Source organism: Salarias fasciatus, chromosome 20 (genome assembly GCF_902148845.1).
Source record: "Salarias fasciatus chromosome 20, fSalaFa1.1, whole genome shotgun sequence".
Taxonomy (NCBI): domain Eukaryota; kingdom Metazoa; phylum Chordata; class Actinopteri; order Blenniiformes; family Blenniidae; genus Salarias; species Salarias fasciatus.
The window spans coordinates 22742452-22763030 of NC_043764.1; the positions used below are offsets into that span (position 1 = coordinate 22742452).

General features: G+C 42.9%; 1 protein-coding gene across 1 annotated transcript; it reads left to right on the plus strand.

Annotated features, from left to right (window-relative positions):
- The first annotated feature begins 13760 nt into the window (after positions 1 to 13760).
- LOC115407443 (zinc finger protein 239-like) lies at positions 13761 to 16319 on the plus strand. The gene is made up of 4 exons (XM_030117792.1): positions 13761 to 13772; positions 15542 to 15827; positions 15912 to 16247; positions 16300 to 16319. The coding sequence occupies exons 1-4, from the start codon at positions 13761 to 13763 to the stop codon at positions 16317 to 16319; spliced, it is 654 nt and encodes a 217-aa protein (XP_029973652.1).
- Positions 16320 to 20579: the final 4260 nt, after the last annotated feature.

Here is a 20579-nt window from a genome sequence, read left to right on the forward strand (position 1 = left end):
GCTTTTTCCTGGAGCAGAATCTGTACAATATAACGGTGTTCTCCCAGGAAACACTGAAGACTGGAGTCACATCACCACTTTATCATTGACCTGTGCATGTTGTTGTTGTTGTTGTTGTTGTTGTTGTTGTTCCTGGTAAATAAAAGAAAGGACTTTAGAATTTTTAAAATCATGTCATTTTTTAAACTTTCCTGATGTTTCCACTTATTTTTGCTTTTTCTCTTGAAGGTTCTGTTGAAGTTTGTTTAATACATTTTCCTTGAACTCCTAACTTTGTCAGACATCTGTTTCTGATAAATATCTCTCTTTGCTTAATAGTGGAACACACTGATGTATTTACTGAAGAGAGAACTTTATTTGACACACAGCATCCAAAACCAGGGACATCAGATGTTCTCTCGCTGAAAGCAGCAGGCTAAAAAATGTCTTTATTCACATGCAGCAGTAGGTTGTCAGATTACAGAACAGAGACAAGACGTCATACTTACAGCTAACACACTAACCCCCTAAATACCCCCAAAGCAGAAGAAGAATAACAAAGAAAAAACTGTGCCATCAATGCATCAACACTACTATTGTTTGTAGCACTGTGTGAACACACTGCCTTCATTCTGTCAAAGCAAAGCAGATGTGTATTTTCTCTAAATGGGGCACATCCCCACTACCTCAGTGTCCCCTCAAGGAATACTGTACTGTAAGGTATCGCTCAGATAATGTTTATTAAAGGCATAGAAAAGACTGTTTGCACAGACTGGTTGGTGGTTCAGCTGAATTTGTTCAGTTCCAATAAAGGAAACTCAAACAGGCAAGTTTTACTAATTCAACATGAAGATAAAGTTAAACTGAAGTCATTTTATGAGTCTGTTGTAAAATTCCATGACTGTGTGTTTCTGAATATAAGTTAACCAAAGTACTAACAGCTTTAAAACAGGAAAAAGTTCAGGTAAATACCGAATCAGCACACACACAGGAAGTTATATAGAACACCTTTATATATTTCTATAATCCCCATCTTGATCTTGATCACAATAAGAAGTGTATTAACACAGCTGAGTGCAACATTTGTATGTAACCCTCCAGCATGTAAAAAGTCAAGTTTAGATGAGATTGAGGTGGGAACCTGAAAGGCTCGGGCCATCACTGCCTGCTTGCGTGAATCTCAGAAAAACACTATTCATTTTTAATTCTGACACTGCCGCTTTTTTGGTGTGTGTTTGAAAATGATCAAAAATCTCATTTTAGCAGATGTGAACTTTGAAGAAATAGAAGTAAAACGGTGGAGTGAATCCAAAAGGTTTTGTTAACCAGTATCTTTTGTTAATGAATGAGCCGTAAGTTAAATTAGAGCTCAGTTGAGCTTTCCATCCTTTAACTAACATCCTTCCTCTTTTCACTTTTCATGCTACATAGGGGAAAATGATTTCTGCTCACATGCAACATTCCTATTTAATTACAAAATCCAAAGACATTTATGGATTATGTCTGGAGTATGTCTTGAAACTGATTACATTCTTCAAAACATGACATCCATGTGTAAAGCAAAAAGCTAATTTGTATCAAATGGCAAAAACGTACATGCAAAATGTTTTGGTGTTCATCCAATCACCAATATCAGTTGTAATCCTGAAAGAGGAGGTAGTTCCAGTGAGTTCACACCAGGATGTCACTGAACGTAACACCACATCACACATCTATCCATTCTTCAAATCCAAGTTATTCTGTCTATAAATTGATATTAGTATCATCCATACTGGTAAAAATTGTTGCATTATGTTTCAAAGAAAATAAAATGTGCCGAAATGAAGAAAAAACATTTTAATGATAAAGCCAGAGACACATGAAACTGATTTTAAGGATAAGTTTGACTTTGGATGTAAATTTCTCCCATGATCGTAATTGCTTTCTTATGATTCCCAAAATTATTTCAGATATCTTTCTGGCTTTGTGTATCTTCAAAAATATTTGATCATGTGTTTATGTCTCACATAATGTACTATGATCAATATTTCGACAGTTAAAATACCATGAACAGTCCTCATGTACTTTACTATGCCTGCTGTCTGTCTATCTATCTCTATCTATCCATCTATCTGTTTCTTACGAGGCCTCAGAGTGCAGTTCCGCCTGTGTCCAGTAGGCGTCAGTATGAAGCTGAACGCTGTTTGTGATCCTCAAAACAAGTGAGAGAAGAAGCAGCTTCGTATTTCTGTTTCGCGCCGGCTGGAGTCACGCTTTAGTGTTTTCGTCCCACGTGGGAAACATATCTTTTACTGAAAAAAATGACTGCAATTCAGGCTTTGAGAGACTTTATTGACGAGCGACTAAATGCTGCTGCTGGAGAAATATTCACCGTGTTTCTACAAACTATCGGGCAGTACGAGGAGGAGGTTTGTCGTCAGCGCAGACTGCTGCAGCTCGGTGGGAAACCTCAGATCAAGTTAAAAGGAACAGGTATGAAAACTTGTGGATGAACACATGAGTCTGACTCGTGGACTGTTGTTGCTGAGTGGAGAGAAATTAAGATGCAGCTCTTGATCACAGTGAAATATCAGCCGTGTTTTAAAGCGCAAACTTTCAGTATTATAGATCCCAGTGTTTCCCTTACATCGATTTTGGAGTGGTGGGCCACCATTCCTAAATTCTCGCTGGTGCTTCTTCAATTTTCTGAAAACCCTTTCCTACTGCCACGAGGAGCCGATTATTAGCGGGTGTAAAGGGTGTTTTTGGTCAGTGGGAAAGGGGTATCAGCTCTCTTTTGTTTCAACGACTCCAATGCCACATGTCTCCACTTGCTGCAGACTGTGTGAGCGCTCTGTTAGCTCGAACACACCACCCGCCAAACGGCTGGGTTAGCATTATATGAGGAGCTGAGTAAACCTTGCTGATTACAGAAGGTGCAAGACATTGAGGAAAGTATTAAAACGCATTTCTGCTGATGTGAGTCGCTGCACTGCAGCAGCGGAATGGAGCCGACGTGTTGAAGCAGCGGCCATCTTGTGTAGGAGCTCCTCGCTTCCACAGTGCATGATGTCGGCAGAGCAGGGGTGACAAACTGAATCCCAAAAAGGTTGCCATCCTGCATGTTTTAGATGTTTCTCTGCTTCAGCACGCCTGAATATCATGTTGGCGTTACCCTCATGCTTGTAAAAAAGCCCAATCAGGAGCCCCTCATGGCAGCCAGCAGGGTTCCACCCAGAGGACTGGAGTTCCACACATGTGGAGGAATGACATGGTTTCACAATGAAAGCGATCGTGATTGGATGAATTTTCAACATTCATTCAAACGGCTCATTTGCTACACAGACATAAATAGAACTGAAGTAACTCAGACTGTTGCGGCTGATTCAGGTTTTTATTAAAACAATTGGTTTCAGAGTGTATATATTTGAATAAAATTGATATTATGTTGCCATGATGTCTCTCATCATCGCTATCAGTATAACTAATGCTGATATTAAACATGATAAATAGGAGGATGAAACATGTCTCATTATTCTGTCCCCCATAGCCACAAAACCTGGATATATAGAACACATACAACACTATATCACACATTCACAACTCCCGAAAAAATGTGAGAGTGTGGATTGTATTATTTCGCTTCTTTTTTTTTCCACGGCCATGGCATCCGGCCATGTCTCCATCCAGATTCAGTCTGGTCTTCAGTTGGTCATTTCACCAGAAAGCAGCTGTGTCGTATGTGGAACAACATACAGTGAGTTGTTATATTGAAAGAACCTAAACACAGAGTAGAGGGATTCAGTGTGTCCTGTCTTTGTTAATTTCACAGTGTAACAAACCAGCTCGCTCCATGTTATTCTTTACGTACACATCGCCAGTGAGAAGTGATTCTACAGGATCTGGTTTGCATCTCCTGCTCATTAGAGCATCTAGAAATGGGACAACAGTCCAAGATTTTTTCCAGTTATATTGTACTTGGATGGAAAATCCAGCATTTGTAAAATATTCAAGCATCATGTCTCATAGCTACATGTGCAATGTTTTCATCAAATCATTTGGAAATCAATGGAAAATTCAGTGAATAATTGTACTTTCGATTGAGAATCTCTTCTCTCCATACGCTGTGTTTCTCTGCTCAGGCTGACTCTGTGTTTTCACCAGTAGTGGTGAACAAATGAAATCGCGCTCGCCACTCGCGGCGGCATCACGCTAGCAGCTGTTTTGCATGGTCGGAGCACAGCATGCCCTATGTCAGCACGTCCGTTACGACCTCTGCGCTGATAGGCTGTCCTGGTGCGGACTCGCTTGAAAAGTTCAATTATTTCAACTCGAGCGTCGAGCGATGAGGTGGCGATCGGCGGGCGGACAGCGGCAGCGAGTGGCAGTGCGTGTCAACTGGCAGGCAAATTTTCGCTGAAAACGCTCGCCACTCAATGCGTGCTGATCAAGATTGATAATCGTGTCGTTACATTGATTTTGTAATGTCATCACATTGCGTCCAGTGGAAACACGGCCTCAGACTTACATGTACTGCTGCCTCTCCAACAACCTCCACAAGATGGCGGCGGGTAGGCATGTCTCTCCACTGTGAGCACACTTGCGTCTATGATCCGAGTATCATGTGTACAGGGTTAGATGTTTGACCAAAAACCAGTAACCACTTATTGTCATTCCGCCTAAAGAGATCGATGATTCAAATGTCAGACATACTAATTTTGCATACAGACAGTTTTCTCATTCCTTTTCTTAACCCCGCTGCTTCTATCAGACTTTTTGTTCTTCAATGTTTCTATTTTGAATGTCGCCTCTCCTGTCTCAACCATCCATCACTGTAAAATATTCGCATCCATCACATCAGTGAATTTTGTCTTGTTTCCCTCCAGAGAGTCTGCAGATACACGTTGGTAACCAGAAGACGAGCTCCAGTCTGGAGCAGGAGGAACATGAAGCTCCACACATTAAAGAGGAGGAGGATCTTGTTGAAGAAATGGTTACTGATGGTGGAAATGAAGATTCCCACGATTCTGTGAGAGCCTTGACCACTCTGCGACTGAATGCGGCGGCTGTGGAAATATTCACCGTGTTTCAACAGACTGTCGAGCAGTACAAGCAGGAGGTTGATCGTCAACATAGACTGTTCGAAATCATCTGGAAACCTCAACTCAAGTTACACAGAACAGGTATGGAGAAGTCTGAACGAACACATGAATCTGACTCACAGAGGATCTCTGTAACTCTGTTTGGTTTAACCGCCAGTGTTTTAGCAGACCTGCCAACCTGTACGCATTTTGCGTAGCAGGTACGCAATTTGACATTAAAACACGCTGGTACGCTCCGCCTCATTAAACTACGCAAAAAGCTGCAGACGTCTGTGAGCGCTGGTATAAATGCGGACCGTGGACGTTCTCATGTCTGACAACACGATGCAGCAGCAGGGCTCTGAAGTGTCACGCATTTCGGTGTGTTGTCACGCAGTCACGGCACACATTGTATTTGTCACGTTGAAAAAAATACCGGTAAATTAGGCTGGTGCGCCGCAGCTATGGAACCGGGAGGAAACACATGTGCTCCCCTCGTAGTGCTGCGGCGTTCAATGAACGAGTCGTTCGTTTGAACGGCTCTTTCAAGTGAACGACGAGAGCCGGTTCTCAGCTGTCTCAGAGCCGTTCCTTTGTGCAACTGTCCACGCTTCCTTCACATGTCTCCTGAGTGTCTCCTGAGTGTCTCCTGAGTCCAGCTGTCTCCGCTGCCTTCATGTGAATGACGGAGTTTCAGTTTTCCGCCGCTTGCTCCAGTCACCTGAACGCAGCAGCTAACTAGCTAGCGGAGGAGGAGTGTCGCGAAACCGGAGAGGAGCCGGTGTTTTGGAAGAACTGGTTCCCTATTAACTGGCGACTGGGTTTCTTTCACGTCCCTTGTTGCTGATAGATGTTAAAAACCAGACAAAAAGCCGTGTCAGACCTTTTATGAGTCTGATTTCAACATCTGCGGCTACTAGCAGCAGCAGCAGAAAGTGCTACAGGAAGTCAGTCACCAGTTAGCAAGGAAACCAGTTAATTTGAAACACCGTATTGACGGCTTTATAAAGGTTTTAGTAATGGAACACACGCACGCATGCCCCCCCCCCCGCCCCGGTCGACAACTGTCCTGGCAAGTGGTACTCCAAAAATTTTGCCAAGGTTGGCAGGTCTGGTTTTAGGCAGCCACCTGAGTGTCCGTAATTTAATAAAATCACATGCAAAAAAAAAAGTTGCACGGGTAGGGAAACCCGTGTTTGATATCTGCACAGATGTGTCCTTCCCTGTCATTTTGCTGGCCGAGCGCCACAGCTCAATTGGCGGAGTGATTTCCTGAGTGGCTCCACCAGTTTGAGCCTGTGTTGCCACAGCGATCGAAATGGGCGGCCGCTAGCTGTGTTTTGGAAGTAAATGTGAGTCATTACATGCTCCAAAATATGCTCATATGGTTACCCGCGTGTGATCCCGGCAGTACCCTTCGCCACACCAGCAGAGCTTTGTGCCTCGCAGGTTTGATGCCCCATAACTGTCCAAAATCAAGTAAACTTTTCCAAACTGGCAGCCTGTGTGGCGCTCCCTGAAAGGGGGGGGGGGTGTTCGTGATGAGGCAATGTTAATTATTAAATTCTTTGTAATAACTCTGAAAGAACCAATAATCTGCTGTCACATGATACATGAATGATTTCTGCTTCTGCTCAGTGATTAGTGAGTAGTGTTGACATACAGGGGTGTCGCTAGGTTTGAGGAGGGGGGCTTAGCCCCCAGGAGATGTACAGAATGTGAGCCCACGTAGCGCACAAGCACAAAGCTTATAATCCGCACATTCACTACGCTGTGAAATATTAATACAAAATTATGAGATTGAGTTGTTTATGCGAAGATTGCGAAGACGGAACTACTTACTAAACATGGCGTCTGGGCATAGTGATTTCAAAAGAAAAAGTAGTTCCCAGTATTTGCTTCAGTGCCGTAACGCTACAATATTATTTGTTGGTGTTCCACAGCGTCGTGAATGTGCGGATTATAATTTGCCCACCAAAGTGTTTTGGGGTTGTTGGATTGTGTATTTGATGAGTTTGACGAGGGGGAACAAAAATACCTTCCACTTCCATTGTGTCCGTCCCGAAAACCTTCCCCGACTCACCTCTGAATAAACAACAGCTCGCCCTCACAAAAAAATTATGTATGCTGTTCGAAATGACTAAGGAATTGCGCTAAATGGGCCAATTTGCCAAAATGTTGAAGTATCGCTTTAAGTTTTACACTGATTAGAACTCCTGGAACAAGTTTCTCCAGCAGTCTGCTTGCTGTCTTTGATATAGTCACCATCCGCTTTTAACTCACTGCTCGACTACTTTTCTCCCGTCACACGTCTGTCTGCATAAAGCAGCATGGAAAAGCTTACCTGGTGAATTTGGTGAGGTTGTTGCAGTTCTTTAGGCTACGTAAAGGCTGCAGCTCGTCCTGCTCCAGAACACAGACAGTCTGGGTCAGACATTAGAAAATACACAGGTCCCTGCATTAGGAGGCTAAACTTCCAATTCCACTGTGCAAATGCTGGACAGACAGTTTTTGATTTGCGTGCATCATATAAGTTATTCAGAAATGGGTAACGGTACAAAAAACTCATCAACAGGCTGAACTCACCTCTGTCTGTGGTCCGTGGCAGCCGAGCGTCGCTGTCTGGTGAAAGACTGATTTTCGGTTCACCGTAAGATTGTCGTTTTGTTGAGACGAGGAAGAATAAGTCGACTTCTCGAGAAAACCACCAAAAATTAACTCCTTACCACGACAAAGCAAAGGGGGGGAAAAAAGTATTTAGCCCTGTCCTTGTAGGGCTTCCGTACTTTCTTCTTCTTCTTTTTCTTCTTCTTGGATTGTCCTGGCGCAACTTCGTTGGGGATTGAATTTACAGCGCTTTTCTCTTGCAGCATTTTTGTCTTGCAGGTGTTTTCTGTGTTTGCAGCGCGTTTGCACCTGTCGGCCACCGTACGATATAGTTCAAATTAGGGATGTGCATTTTATATTTTTTTTATGACCGATAACCGACGCCCTTTAACCGGTTAATAACCGTTAACCGATAAGATTTAAGGCCCGTCCATAATTCACATGTCTGCGTGGGTGTGCGTTGCGCATTGGTCTGCCCGGACCGATCCGCGGACGTCCGCGCAGCAGCCACCTGACCGCGTTGGGCGCAGGTGGCGCCGCATGCGCCAGAGCGCCACAGCAAACAATACATGACGGTAAAAGTGAAGGCAGACGGCGCTCTAGCCTGATCGCTCCACACACCAGAGAGTGAAAATTTCATGGATGGAGACAGCAGACTGTCTGGAGAGAGAAGGTCTGCCGACAGAATCGCTACGGCGCCGCCCCGCGATTCAGAAAAAAAAAAAGGCTAAATAAACTTTAATATTGAATGATAACGTACTGACAATGTATGTGCTTAATTTTTTCTAAATAATCTGGAGTAAAGGAGCAGATAAACAGTCTGTGGAGCCGGAAAAGCTTCTCGAGGATGTGTGGAACAGTGCGCGTGCATGGAACTGCACAGAAAGAGTGTGCGCATCCAAAGCAACACCAAGTATGGACGACTTTTAAACGCCCTGTTGAGTGGTCACATGCTGCCACTCCGACATTCCGAAGCACCATCATTTAGACATATCACCATTCCAGATAGGGCTGCACGATTTTGAAAAAAAACCTAATTGCGATTTTTCTGACCAATAATGCGATTGCGATTCGATTTGCGATTTTCACATTTTATTCTTTCAAATGCAGAAAACAGCCAAAATTATGGTCGAAAAAAATCTTGTTACTTTTACATGGTCTTGCTCAAGTTGACACAAAATAATCTAATGTAAACTAAATTGACAAAGCTTCAGGCAGCGGCAGCCGATACACCACCGTGCTGTCTGCATCACGTTTGAAAAAAAAAAGAAAAAGAGTGCGTCGTTTTAATGAAATAACAAAAGAATCAAAACCCAATGCTGTCGAAATTGTAATTCAATACTGGTCTTGCTTGCATGGTTCAGAGAAAATTACTTAGACAACAGTTTTCAACGTGAAATAAATGGAAATTAAAAAAAAGAACCGCAAATAGGCACCACTGTGAAACCAACTTCAACTCGGAGAAAAAAAAAGAACTTGCCACCCTCTACAGATAAAGGGTAAAAAAAAAAAAGAATCCTTATTGCTGTAATATTCTTGGATCACAATCAGTTTAGTAATCCTACTCGGGGTCATCTTCCCTCACATTCTTGGGCTGTGCTTCACGTTTTCATGGAGAAAGATGAGCGCATCGACATGCGCTGGATGAAGGCTGGAGCTGTTGGGCGATCGGGTGAGCGACGGAATAACCTACGACTTGTCGACATTTCTGTAATGTGTAGCAGCGAGTCTTCAGGTGTTAGTACAAATTAGACGTGTTTCCTCTGGATCTGGCTGCTGCACGGCGACACAATCTCGGACATTTGGCTCCACGTCGTTTTTTTCAAACCCAAAGTAAGTCCAAACAACTGAACAACGATTCTTTTTTAATACCAACTGCTCCGCTCCCTCTCATCTCAGCCATTTTCACACCGTGAACGAGTCACACTGAAAACTTTTTGCTCCTCACGACACCGCAAAGCACACGCGCAGGGTTTGTTGTTAGCAACCTGACGCCAGTTAGCTGCAGCAGTGCAGTGCATACATACTTGCTTCCTGTTGTCATTTCTGATTGGCCGGTGGCCCAGAACGCGAGACTCGAACGTTTTGATTGGCGGATGGGTCTGTCACTCAAATGCCTCGAAAAACCTCAGCCCTGTGCGGTTTGGTTACCGCAGTAGTTAAAACCTCAATTTCGATGAGGTGTCGGTTAATCGTGCAGCCCTAATTCCAGACCTGCCAACCTGTACACATTTTGCGTAGCAGGTACGCAATTTGACATCAAAATACGCTGGTACGCTCCGCCTCATTAAACTACGCAAAAAGCTGCAGACGTCTGTGAGCGCTGTTATAAATGCGGACCGTGGACGTTCTCATGTCTGACAACACGATGCAGCAGCAGGGCTCTGAAGTGTCACGCATTTCGGTGTGTTGTCACACATTCACGACACACATTGTATTTGTCACGCTGAAAAAAAATACCGGTAAATTAGGCTGGTGCGCCGCAGCTATGGAACCGGGAGGAAACACATGTGCTACCCTCGTAGTGCTGCGACGTTCAATGAACGAGTCGTTCGTTTGAACGGCTCTTTCAAGTGAACGACGAGAGCCGGTTCACAGCTGTCTGAGAGCCGTTCCTTTGTGCAAATTGTCCTCGCTTCCTTCACGTGTCTCCTGAGTCCCTCCTGAGTCCAGCTGTCACCGCTGCTTTCGTGTTAACGACCGAGTTTCACTTTTCCGCAGCAGCTCCAGTCACCTGAACGCAGCAGCTAACTAGCGGAGCAGTGTCGCGAAATCGGAGCGGAGCCGGTGTTTTGGAATAACTGAGTCCCTTTTAACTGGCGACTGGGTTTCTTTCACGTCCCTTGTTGCTGATAGATATTAAAAACCAGACAAAAAGTCGTGTCAGACCTTTTATGAGTCAGATTTCAACATCTGCGGCTACTAGCCGCTACCACCACCCCCCCCCCCCCCCCCCCCGCCCCCCCGCCCGGTCGACAAGTGTTCCGGCAAGTGGTACTCAAAAAATTTCACCAAGGTTGGCAGGTCTGCCATTCTGAAATACCACTATTCAGGCACGCAAACGTCCCACCATTCCGACCAGGAAATCTGCTTTACTCCGAGTGAGTGACTGACTCGGCGCTGTCCGGTGCTTCACTGCAGATTTACAATGACAGCAAATTCTTATCTAAAATGTAAAAAAAAGATACAAGATTTAGATATAATCAACAGCACTGTAGGCTTCAATCATCTCCTATTGTTTTTTAAATTATGTCGAGAGTGAGCACGCTGGTGATTATTATTTTTTTTGTGTGTGTTCTGATTAATTTCCTAAATAAAGTTTTAGCTTCTAAAATCTGATTTTTAAACACTTCTGATGGAGCTTAATGTTTATCTGGATGATGCGGCTTCATACCAAACCATTTCACTATAAATCTGGACGACCCGTGGCGTGTCTGGAGATAAAAAATAATATTCAATGTAACGCCAGTTTTGTGCCACGTGCGTAAATGCGCACAAAGATACACACCCTCCCCTATTGTACAACATGGAGGGACCTGGAAATAATCAGTGACTGAAGGTGTCATCTGCAGCGCCGTCATTGATATCTGTAATATAATGCCAGCTGCATGAAGACACACGGGCTCTGTGGAGACCTCCGCTCCAGCTGGAGCTTAAAAAAACAACAAAAAAAACGATAGTATTAACCGGTCAAAGTTCCTGTTATCTTTTAATGGTGAAACGGTGAACCATGTGCATCCCCAGTTCAAATTTTGCGCTGTGATCCTTGCTCTGCTGTGCTGCTGACCCAGAGCGGGAGGAGGGTCCAGCTACAGACCCCAGGCCCTTCAAAACACGCCCCTACAAAACACGCCCATGGCGGCAAGTATAGTGGAAGTGAAGACGTGAAGGAATCATGTCATCATCCCTAACCGTCACAGTGGGCGTGTTTTGTAGTGTTACATGGGTCTGCGGTCTGCAGCTGGATATACTTCCAGAGCGGAGCTCTCTGCACTGCTCCATGCGCCCCCACCCCTCCTCTTTCGTGGTCAGAGGGGGGAGGGGCAGAAAGCGACACTCCGGGACTCTTCAGCAAACACAGAGAAAGCAGCGGCGGCTGCAGAGCACTCCAGAGCACGCGAAGGAGGAATTGGTCAGTAAAAGAAAAAGCAGTGGCTCTGTAATTTGGAGTTGGTTCAATTTTAAAGTATCAGACGAGCAACAAAGTCACGTGATATGTCGGGAGTGCTAAACAAGTTACAGCCATGGGTGGAAGCACGATTTTTTTTCACCACCTAAAACAGCGGCGCAAACTGCAGTACGGAGTGTGTAAAGCTGCGCGCATTATTCTGATTCTGATTCTGAAATGCTGCTCTTGCAAACGGTTGTCATATTTTGTTATGCAATGTTTATTATTTGCATCTGTAGATTTGTTAGAAAGGAGAAGAAAATCAGTCATTTGATTTCAATAAGCTGTTTTCAGTTGTGGAATTTAAAAAACGAAAATGCTTACTGTATTTTCATGAATAGGTTTATTTTAGAAAAATATTGGCCCATTTTATTTTATAAGCTATTTTTGTTTAAGATATATTTTCATTTAAATATGTACCTTACAGAGCTTTAAAGCTCGTGTCCGGAGTTTTCAAAGAGTGAGGGTTTTTTTTTTTAATCCAACGTCTCAGGTTCCGCCCTCCCTCTGCTTTCATGAGCGACCAAGCCATGCCCCTTTAATTCTGCACGCTATATCCGTTGGGTGAAAATGAAATCCGAGTCCTACAGCATCCTCCATGTTTAGCTGTTTACTGTGGATGTTCAGCAGACCATGGATATATCCGAGGTAAGCGCGGCGGCTGCTACGTAGCTAACTCTCCTCTGCCTGGGCGAGCGGCCGTGCTCTCTGGCTGCGTGCACACTTTGATTGACAACACGAGAATGCGGAAGCTCGAAATCTATTGGCTAATGCTGACCGGCGCTTTTTCGGATAACATGGGGGTCTATGAGACGAAGGCGGGGCTCATAAATATATTTTTATATTGCTTTATGCTAATATTATATTGTAGTATCGAAAGAGACTGACACATTTAAGCTCTGTTGAAAAATGATTCATACGTTGGAAACGAACGGAAACTCCGGACAAGGGTTGTAAATCTCTTTAAGATAGACGATTCGATACACATCTAGATACACAGGTTACGATCCCATTCAAAAACGATTTGTTTAAAACTAGAATGATTCGATGCAATTCGATACAGTGTAGGGACGATACGATTCGATTCGGTTGCACACAACTCTACAGTTAACATTTGTTGATGTATACATACATCTTATTTTGTAAAATAAAGAATTCTATGAAAATAACTTTTTTTTTAAAGTATTTTCAAATTTGTAAAAGACCACATATATCCCCACGGATGCTGTAAGGCACTGGTAAGTACAGTATTGGCCCAGATACAGTACGACTCTGATTATATGACGACCCCTATTTTTCCAAATATAATTTTGAGAAAATAAAAATATGTTGAAGACAATAAGGTTCCTCATAGAACATTTCATTGTACTGAACTGACAGTTTCACCTCCTTCCTGAACATCAACTAAGTATATTCGAGTACTTACAGGCAGATACTTTCGATGCGCTGTTTGAAATTAACCTTAGAAAAACAAACACCGACCACACTGCTCAGTCTTCTTCTCACACTGCTGCAGGCTGACACTCTGTCCAGCTCACTAGCTCCCCCTAACGGGGCGGCGGAGCCACTGCATGAAGCAGAGGCAGCTCTCGCGTTGTTTTAAAGACACACACTGTTAACCGACTTGCCAGTCTCGCGATACCCGGCTTATGTCTGCACAATCGATTCATCCAAGGATTCATGGCAGATTTGTATCGATTGATGAGGCTGATACCGACGCAGCCGCATCGCTCTCTTGTCAAACCGGATATCCGGTCGTATCGGTTTATCTTTCACAACACTACTCCGGACACGAGCTTTAATTTGAAAAAGGTACTCCTGTTGTTATACACATACATACATATTCAAGTCGTCCAAGAGCATTATAATTGGTGTCCACAGCACCTTAACTATAATAAAATAAAAAAAAGAAGAAAGAAAAAAAAAAAGAAAAAAACATAAGGAACATGGCCTTTGAGGTAGAAAAGTAAATAATGAGGTCAGCAAATGGTCATTTTTGAAAGTTTTAGATAAAATAAAATTGTCAAATAATAACGAAAAGTATCTTGCCTACAATGGGATATTATGGAATTACAAAGTCTGAACATAATCAAAAAAAGGTTTCCATATTTTCATAAATTTGCCAGAAGAACCGCGCAAAGTAAATTTAATTTTTTCAAGTTTACTAAAGTGTAGAATGTCTCTAAGCCATGCTTCAAACTGTGGAGGCAATGGGGACTTCCAGCACAGTAAAATTCTCCTTCTTGCTAATAGTGTCAGAAAAGCAGTGAAATCTGAGTTTCAGAAAGTGTTCCAAATAATGCTAATAGTGGATCTAGGTGAAGAGGTACTTGAAGAACAGTCGACAAAGCTGAAAAAAATCTGAGTCCAGTAGGATTGAAGGCACGGGCATGACCAGAACATATGTATTGAATTTGCAGGTGACTGATGACAGCGGTCACAGTCTGAAGTCACGGTAGAGTAAATACGAGAGAGTTTGTTTGGTCCAGTGAGTGCGATGTAAAATCTTGCACTGAATTAAGCCATGCCTCGCACAAAAAGAAGGAGTGTATCCGGTTCAAAATTTTATCCCATAAATCATCTTCAATACCAAATCCCAAGTCCTCCTCCCATGCCCTTTTAACTGCTGATAATGGGATATGAATTTTAATCACCATATTGCCCAGTCCTACGTTGTGGCTATTCATCCTTTCATTCCCTGTGAATATTTCAAAGAATGTTGAATGCTAATATGAGAGACGCCAATGCGCATGTCACAATTGGAACTTTGATCACATGACGACTGATTGCGATTTTGACCTCACGGCTGAGATATTTTTTCACAGCAACAAGGACCGCACGCCTCCGCAGCCCAACAAGGAAGAACATTCACAAATGTTTTCAGTTTCACCACTTAAGTCACTTTTTGTTTTCAAATAAGTTTTAACTGTAGAAGTAATCTAAACAACCTTTTATCCTGTACTTTTTTGTCCCTCCAGAGCTTCAACAACACCATGACTGTCAGGAGGAGCAGCTCTTTAAACGAGACATAAACTACTGTGTAGAGCAGCAGGAACCAGGAGCTCCACAGGTCAAAGAGGAACAGGAAGAACCAGGATTTCTAAAGTTTAAAGAGAAACAAGAAGAACCAGAGCCTTCACAAACTGAGGAGCACCAGGAACTGAATACCAGTCAGGAGGAAGAGCGGCCTGTACTGAAGTTTCAAAGTGAACCCCGCAGTTTGCCTTCTGTTGAGGAGAAAAGTGACCTGAGTGAACCAGAAGAAGCACCGGACAGTGAGCAGTTCCTCTCTCATGACTCTGAAGTCCACCATGTGAAAAAACATACGGACTCAGAATCAACTCTAAATCCTGAGCACAAAAAAACAAGCATAGTTCACAGTGACCGTGTGGAGAACTCTCCTGTGTCAGAGAAGCAAGCAGAATGTGAAAAGCTTCTCCGTGAGGAAACCTGTGGGAAAAATGTTCATCAGAAACAGAAATTAAGTCAGAAGTCAGGAACTGGCACCAAGAAGAAGAAAAAAATTTGTGAAATCTGTGGTAAAATTTACAAACAACAGGGTCGTTTGTTGAACCACATGAAAACTCATGCAGATGGGAAGCAGAATTCTTGTGAAACTTGTGGAAAAACTTGCGTTTCACAGAGTGCTTTGTTGATTCACAAGACAACTCACACAGGTGAGAAGCCGTATTGTTGTGAAACATGTGGGAAAGGTTTCATTTGTAAGGGTAATTTGAAGCGTCACTTGAGACTTCACACAGGTGAGAAGCCGTATGCTTGTGAAACATGTGGGAAAGGTTTCAGTCTACAAGGAAATTTGTTAGTGCACAGGAGAATTCATTCAGGTGAGAAGCCGTATTCTTGTGAAACATGTGGGAAAGGTTTCGTTTGTGAGGGTAATTTGAAGCGTCACTTGAGAGTTCACACAGGTGAAAAGCCACATGCTTGTGAAACATGTGGGAAAAGGTTCAGTCGTAAATCAACTTCGATAGTCCACATGAGAGTTCACACAGGTGAGAAGCCGTATTCTTGTGAAACATGTGGGAGACGTTTCAGTCTGCAATCAAATTTGATCGTGCACAGGAAAATTCATTCAGGTGAGAAGCCGTATTCTTGTGAAACATGTGGGAAAGGTTTCGTTTGTGAGGGTAATTTGAAACATCACTTGAGAGTTCACACAGGTGAAAAGCCACATGCTTGTGAAACATGTGGGAAAAGTTTCAGTTCTAAATCAACTTTGATAGTCCACATGAGAATTCACACAGGTGAGAAGCCGTATGCTTGTGAAGCATGTGGGAAAAGTTTCTCTGAACGCAGGTCTTTGTTAAACCACATGAGAATTCATTCAGGCGAGAAGCCGTATTCTTGTGAAACATGTGGGAAAGGTTTCGTTAGAGAGTGTCATTTGAAGTGTCACTTGAGAGTCCACACAGGTGAGAAGCCGTATGCTTGTGAAACATGTGGGAAAAGTTTCTCTGACCGCAGTTATTTGTTTGTCCACATGAGAATTCATTCAGGCGAGAAGCCATATGCTTGTGGAAAATGTGGGGAAAGTTTCATTGAACGTAGTCGTTTGTTGACCCACATAGGAATTCACACAGGTAATAAGCCATTTTCTTGTGGAACATGTGGGAAAAGTTTCAGTCACAAATCAAGTTTGTTAGACCACAGAAGAAGTCATTCTGGTGAGAAGCCATATGCTTGTGAAACATGTGGGAGAAGTTTCAGATTTAAGGGGTCTTTGTTGGACCACATGAGAATTCACACTGGTGAGAAGCCGTATTCTTGTGTAACATGTGAGAAAAGTTTCAGATTGAAGGGGTCTTTCTTGTACCACATGAGAATTCACACTGGTGAGAAACCGTATTCTTGTGAAACATGTGGAAAAACTTGCATTTCACAGAGTGCTTTGTTGCTTCACAAGAGAACTCACACAGGTGAGAAACCGTATTCTTGTGAAATCTGTGATAAAAGTTTCAGTGGACGATCATATTTGTTAATCCACAAGAGAATTCATTCAGGTTAGAAGCCGTATTTTTGTGAAACATGTGGGAAATGTTTCCATAATCAGAGCAATTTTTTGACCCACATGAAAACTCACACTGGTGTGAAGCAATATTCTTGTGTAACATGTGGGGAAAGTTTCCTTGCAAAGAGGACTCTGCTGAACCACATGAGCACTCACACGGGTGAGAAGCTGCAGTCCTGTCATACGTATATGTGGAAAAAAGTTTCTGTCGGCAGAATAATTTCTGTCACATGAGAAGTCCCAAAGAGATGACACTGTAGTATTTCTCATTCAAGACCAGTTTGAACAAAATCTCAAGGTATGATCCAGTTTAAAGGAGAAATGTTTTTTGTTTTTTATCCTTATTTTTCTTTTGATTTCTAACAAGACTTGCTTTTCTTTGTTATATGAACTGTGATTACATTGAAATAAAATGTTGATATGAATCATCCAGTCTTCTTTATTATTCAGTCTTTATTTTAATTTTATTCTTTTCCCCCTTTTGCATGGAATTACACTGAGCCTGAGCAATGGTCCATTTGTTATGCTTCTTTTAATTTCTAACAAGACTGATTTTCTTTGTTGTATGAACTGTGAATAAATTGGAAAAAATGTTGATCTCCAGCAGTGTTGTTTTTGGCAGCCTATTTTGATTTAGTTTTAGTCTTGGTCTTTTGGACGAAATATTAGTTTCAGTTACATTTTAGTAATTTCAACACTTCATAGTTTTAGTCGAGGAAAACCAAATGGGTTTTAGTCCAGTTTTAGTCATTAAAAGAGACTTTAAAAAAAGGTTTAAACAACACATGAGAAAAACGAAAAAGGAAATTGTAAACCAAACAGATGTAATAAAATGCACTGAAATGGCACAAAACCAACAGACCACATTGATGCCTTTTGAATATTAAATAATAACCTGGACTAGTTTGGTACTTTACAACCTCCATGCAGTGCTTATATGAGCTCTGCCAGACAGAATGAGAGGATTAACTGGACAATTCCCACGGAAATTGTGGCTTTGTGCCTGCAGCCTGCTGCCGAGTCTGTGTGTGTGTGTGTATAACTCCTCCATACTCCTCCTGTGAAATCTGAGCTAAGAGCAGTAATGGCAGAGTCTCCAGCTGCGCCACAGTTGCTAAACGAGCTGCAGTTACCAGCCATGACAGTGAATCAGCACTTTTTCATGCAGTGCGCATGGTTGAAGAAATGGCGTTTCTCGGGGACCAAGAGGCAAATTGAATTTTTTTTTCACAGTCTGAATCACAAGCCTTTCATGGATTTGTCCTGAAAATTTCATGTCAGTAGGGTCTTCCTTTCAGCCACAGCGATTGTGTGAACATGAGGGAAGTTTTGAATTCAGGCGTCTCGAAAATGTATTGGAGCGGACGGGAGAAAGTCCTGCACTCTCCTCAAACAAATGCAGCTGGAGAGAGAACCGTCAGTCAGAACAAGCAGTCAAACAGTTGGATTAGATCCTCCGTCTGCCACTACGAGGCATTTTGTTTTATTTTCTGCTGGATTAAAGTACATCCAAATCACTGCGTCTTTTCCTCCTGCAGAGCCCCTGTATAAAGTTGCCGCCATGCCCTCTAGTGGCCGGTGCATGCAGTGCAGGCGTGGTCAAACAGGAAGCAGCTCATGAATTGTTGATATTTTCAGAGTAAAGCAGCCGATCTGTGTGAACAAACTGGGGGAATCGCATTTGTTTTAATTTATTTTGATAATCAAAATACTGACATTTTCGTCTAGTCTCGTTAACGAAAACAACAGATACGTCTCATCACGTTTCCGTCTTTAAAGAGATATTTTTAGCTTGCCACGTCCCGTTTTAGTCACGGAAAAAAGGGGCGCTGACGAAATATTTTTCGTTGTCATCGTTAACGAAAACAACACTGATATCCAGTCGTCTTCATTATTTAGTGGTTGTTTTTAATTTAATGTGAATGAGTTGTAATTTCTCCTGTTTAAAGGTGCTGTAGGCAGGATTCTGCATCTCCACCATCTTGCCTAGGGTTACCTAAGTAAGATGGCAATTTGAAACACAGCACAGCCAATCCTGTCCTGTTTTCTCTGACATCATGCCCTTACACAAGTTAAGCCCCTCCCACAATAACGTGCGACGAACGCCCCTCGACCAATCACGGTTAGAGCCTCAGGGGCTCTTCTGATTGGTCAAAGATACCTGGAGCTGTGGAGATTCCTTTTCAGCTCAGAACAGAAACAGGTGGAAACGCTGCGCCCTCGCAGTAGTGAAATTATGCTACACTCCTAAAGGATTATCAATGGATACTCTAACATTTAATCCAAAGAAAACAGAAAAATTAGCATTGACTAGCAAAATCCTGCCTACAGCACCTTTAACTCTGTTAATGTTTCATGGCAAAAAATACTGTTTGCTTACACATGCCTGCTGAATCACATCTGAGAACTTGAATTTCCAAAAGATGGTCCCCCCCAACACACACACACACACACACACACACACACACACACACACACACACACACACCACACACATCACATACATGTGATCGGAGTGGAGCGCTGCAGCGCGCGGAGCAGTGCAGTGTACGGCGCACAGAGTGGTGTGGCTCGGTGCGGCACGGTGCCTGCATGCAGTGTTGGACCGGGGGGTGGGCAGGTGCAGTGTGGAGCAACGTGGTGCCTGCATGCTGCGTCGGGAGCCGTGAGTAGGGTGCTGGATGGGACCCCCAACCTTTAATTCTGGGCCCCCCCCCCAACCCTGGGCCTGGGACAACAGACCCGTTTGCCCCCCCTGTCGGCGGGCCTGCCCAACTATGTGAAAGACTGCCCTATTTCTCAATGATAAAGAATCCTTTAAAAAATTCCTGGATCCAGACAGTGATCCGGATCATCACCAAAATTGAATGGATTCTAAGTTAGCCCAAGACCCACCTTTCCACAATGTTTCATTGCAATCTGTCCATAACTTTTTCCTTAATTTTGCTAACAAACCAACCAACCAACCAACAAACCGACGTGATTACATAACCTCCTTGGCGGAGGTAATAATGATGTAAATGTAATGATGTAGATAATGTAAAAATGTAATAATGAAAGGCAGAAATTGTACATTTTCTCTTTAGATCCTATAGATCTGCATAAAGTGGGACAAACTGTTGAAATCTGTAAAAAATAGCAAACAATTTGGGCTGGATGGGAAAATGATCTCAATAATGGCAGAATATATTGCCTCGCCTGTTTGTCAAATTTTTATTTTAGTTTGCGTGTTGAAGAGTGTCTGTTCCCCAAAATTTGGAAATTGGCAAAAGTCATCCCCCTACCTAAGGATAATAAGCTGGCTCTTCGTGGCACTGATAGCAGACCTATTAGTACCGTATATTGCCAGTTCTGAGCAAGATTATGGAAAAGCTTATATTTGCACAAATATCACAATACTTTATGAATTTTAATCTCACTTCTGATTCTCAGCATGCCTTTAAAGACAGCCATTCTATCTCCACTGCACTTGTCCATATGACAGATGACTGGCTATGTAAACTTGATGCAAAAAATGATGTTGGTGCAGTCTTTTTAGATATCAGCACAGCCTTTGATGTGATAGATCATAACTTGTTGCTGGACAAACTGTCTGCATATGGCTCTTCTGGTTGTTCTCTTAAGTGGTTTAACAGCTTTTTAACAAATAGATCACAATCAGTATACTTTAACGGTAGCTCTTCTTCGGTCCTGAGGCCAGACTGTGGAGTTCCACAGGGTAGCTGCCTTGGTCCTC

What these genes read in the sequence shown, in the direction of transcription:
- LOC115407443 (XM_030117792.1), top strand. An exon ending in CCACATGAGAGTTCACACAG is followed by an intron (nt 15,828 to 15,911) that starts GTGAGAAGCCGT and finishes AAATTCATTCAG; the next exon opens with GTGAGAAGCCGTATTCTTGT. An exon ending in TCACTTGAGAGTCCACACAG is followed by an intron (nt 16,248 to 16,299) that starts GTGAGAAGCCGT and finishes CTCTGACCGCAG; the next exon opens with TTATTTGTTTGTCCACATGA.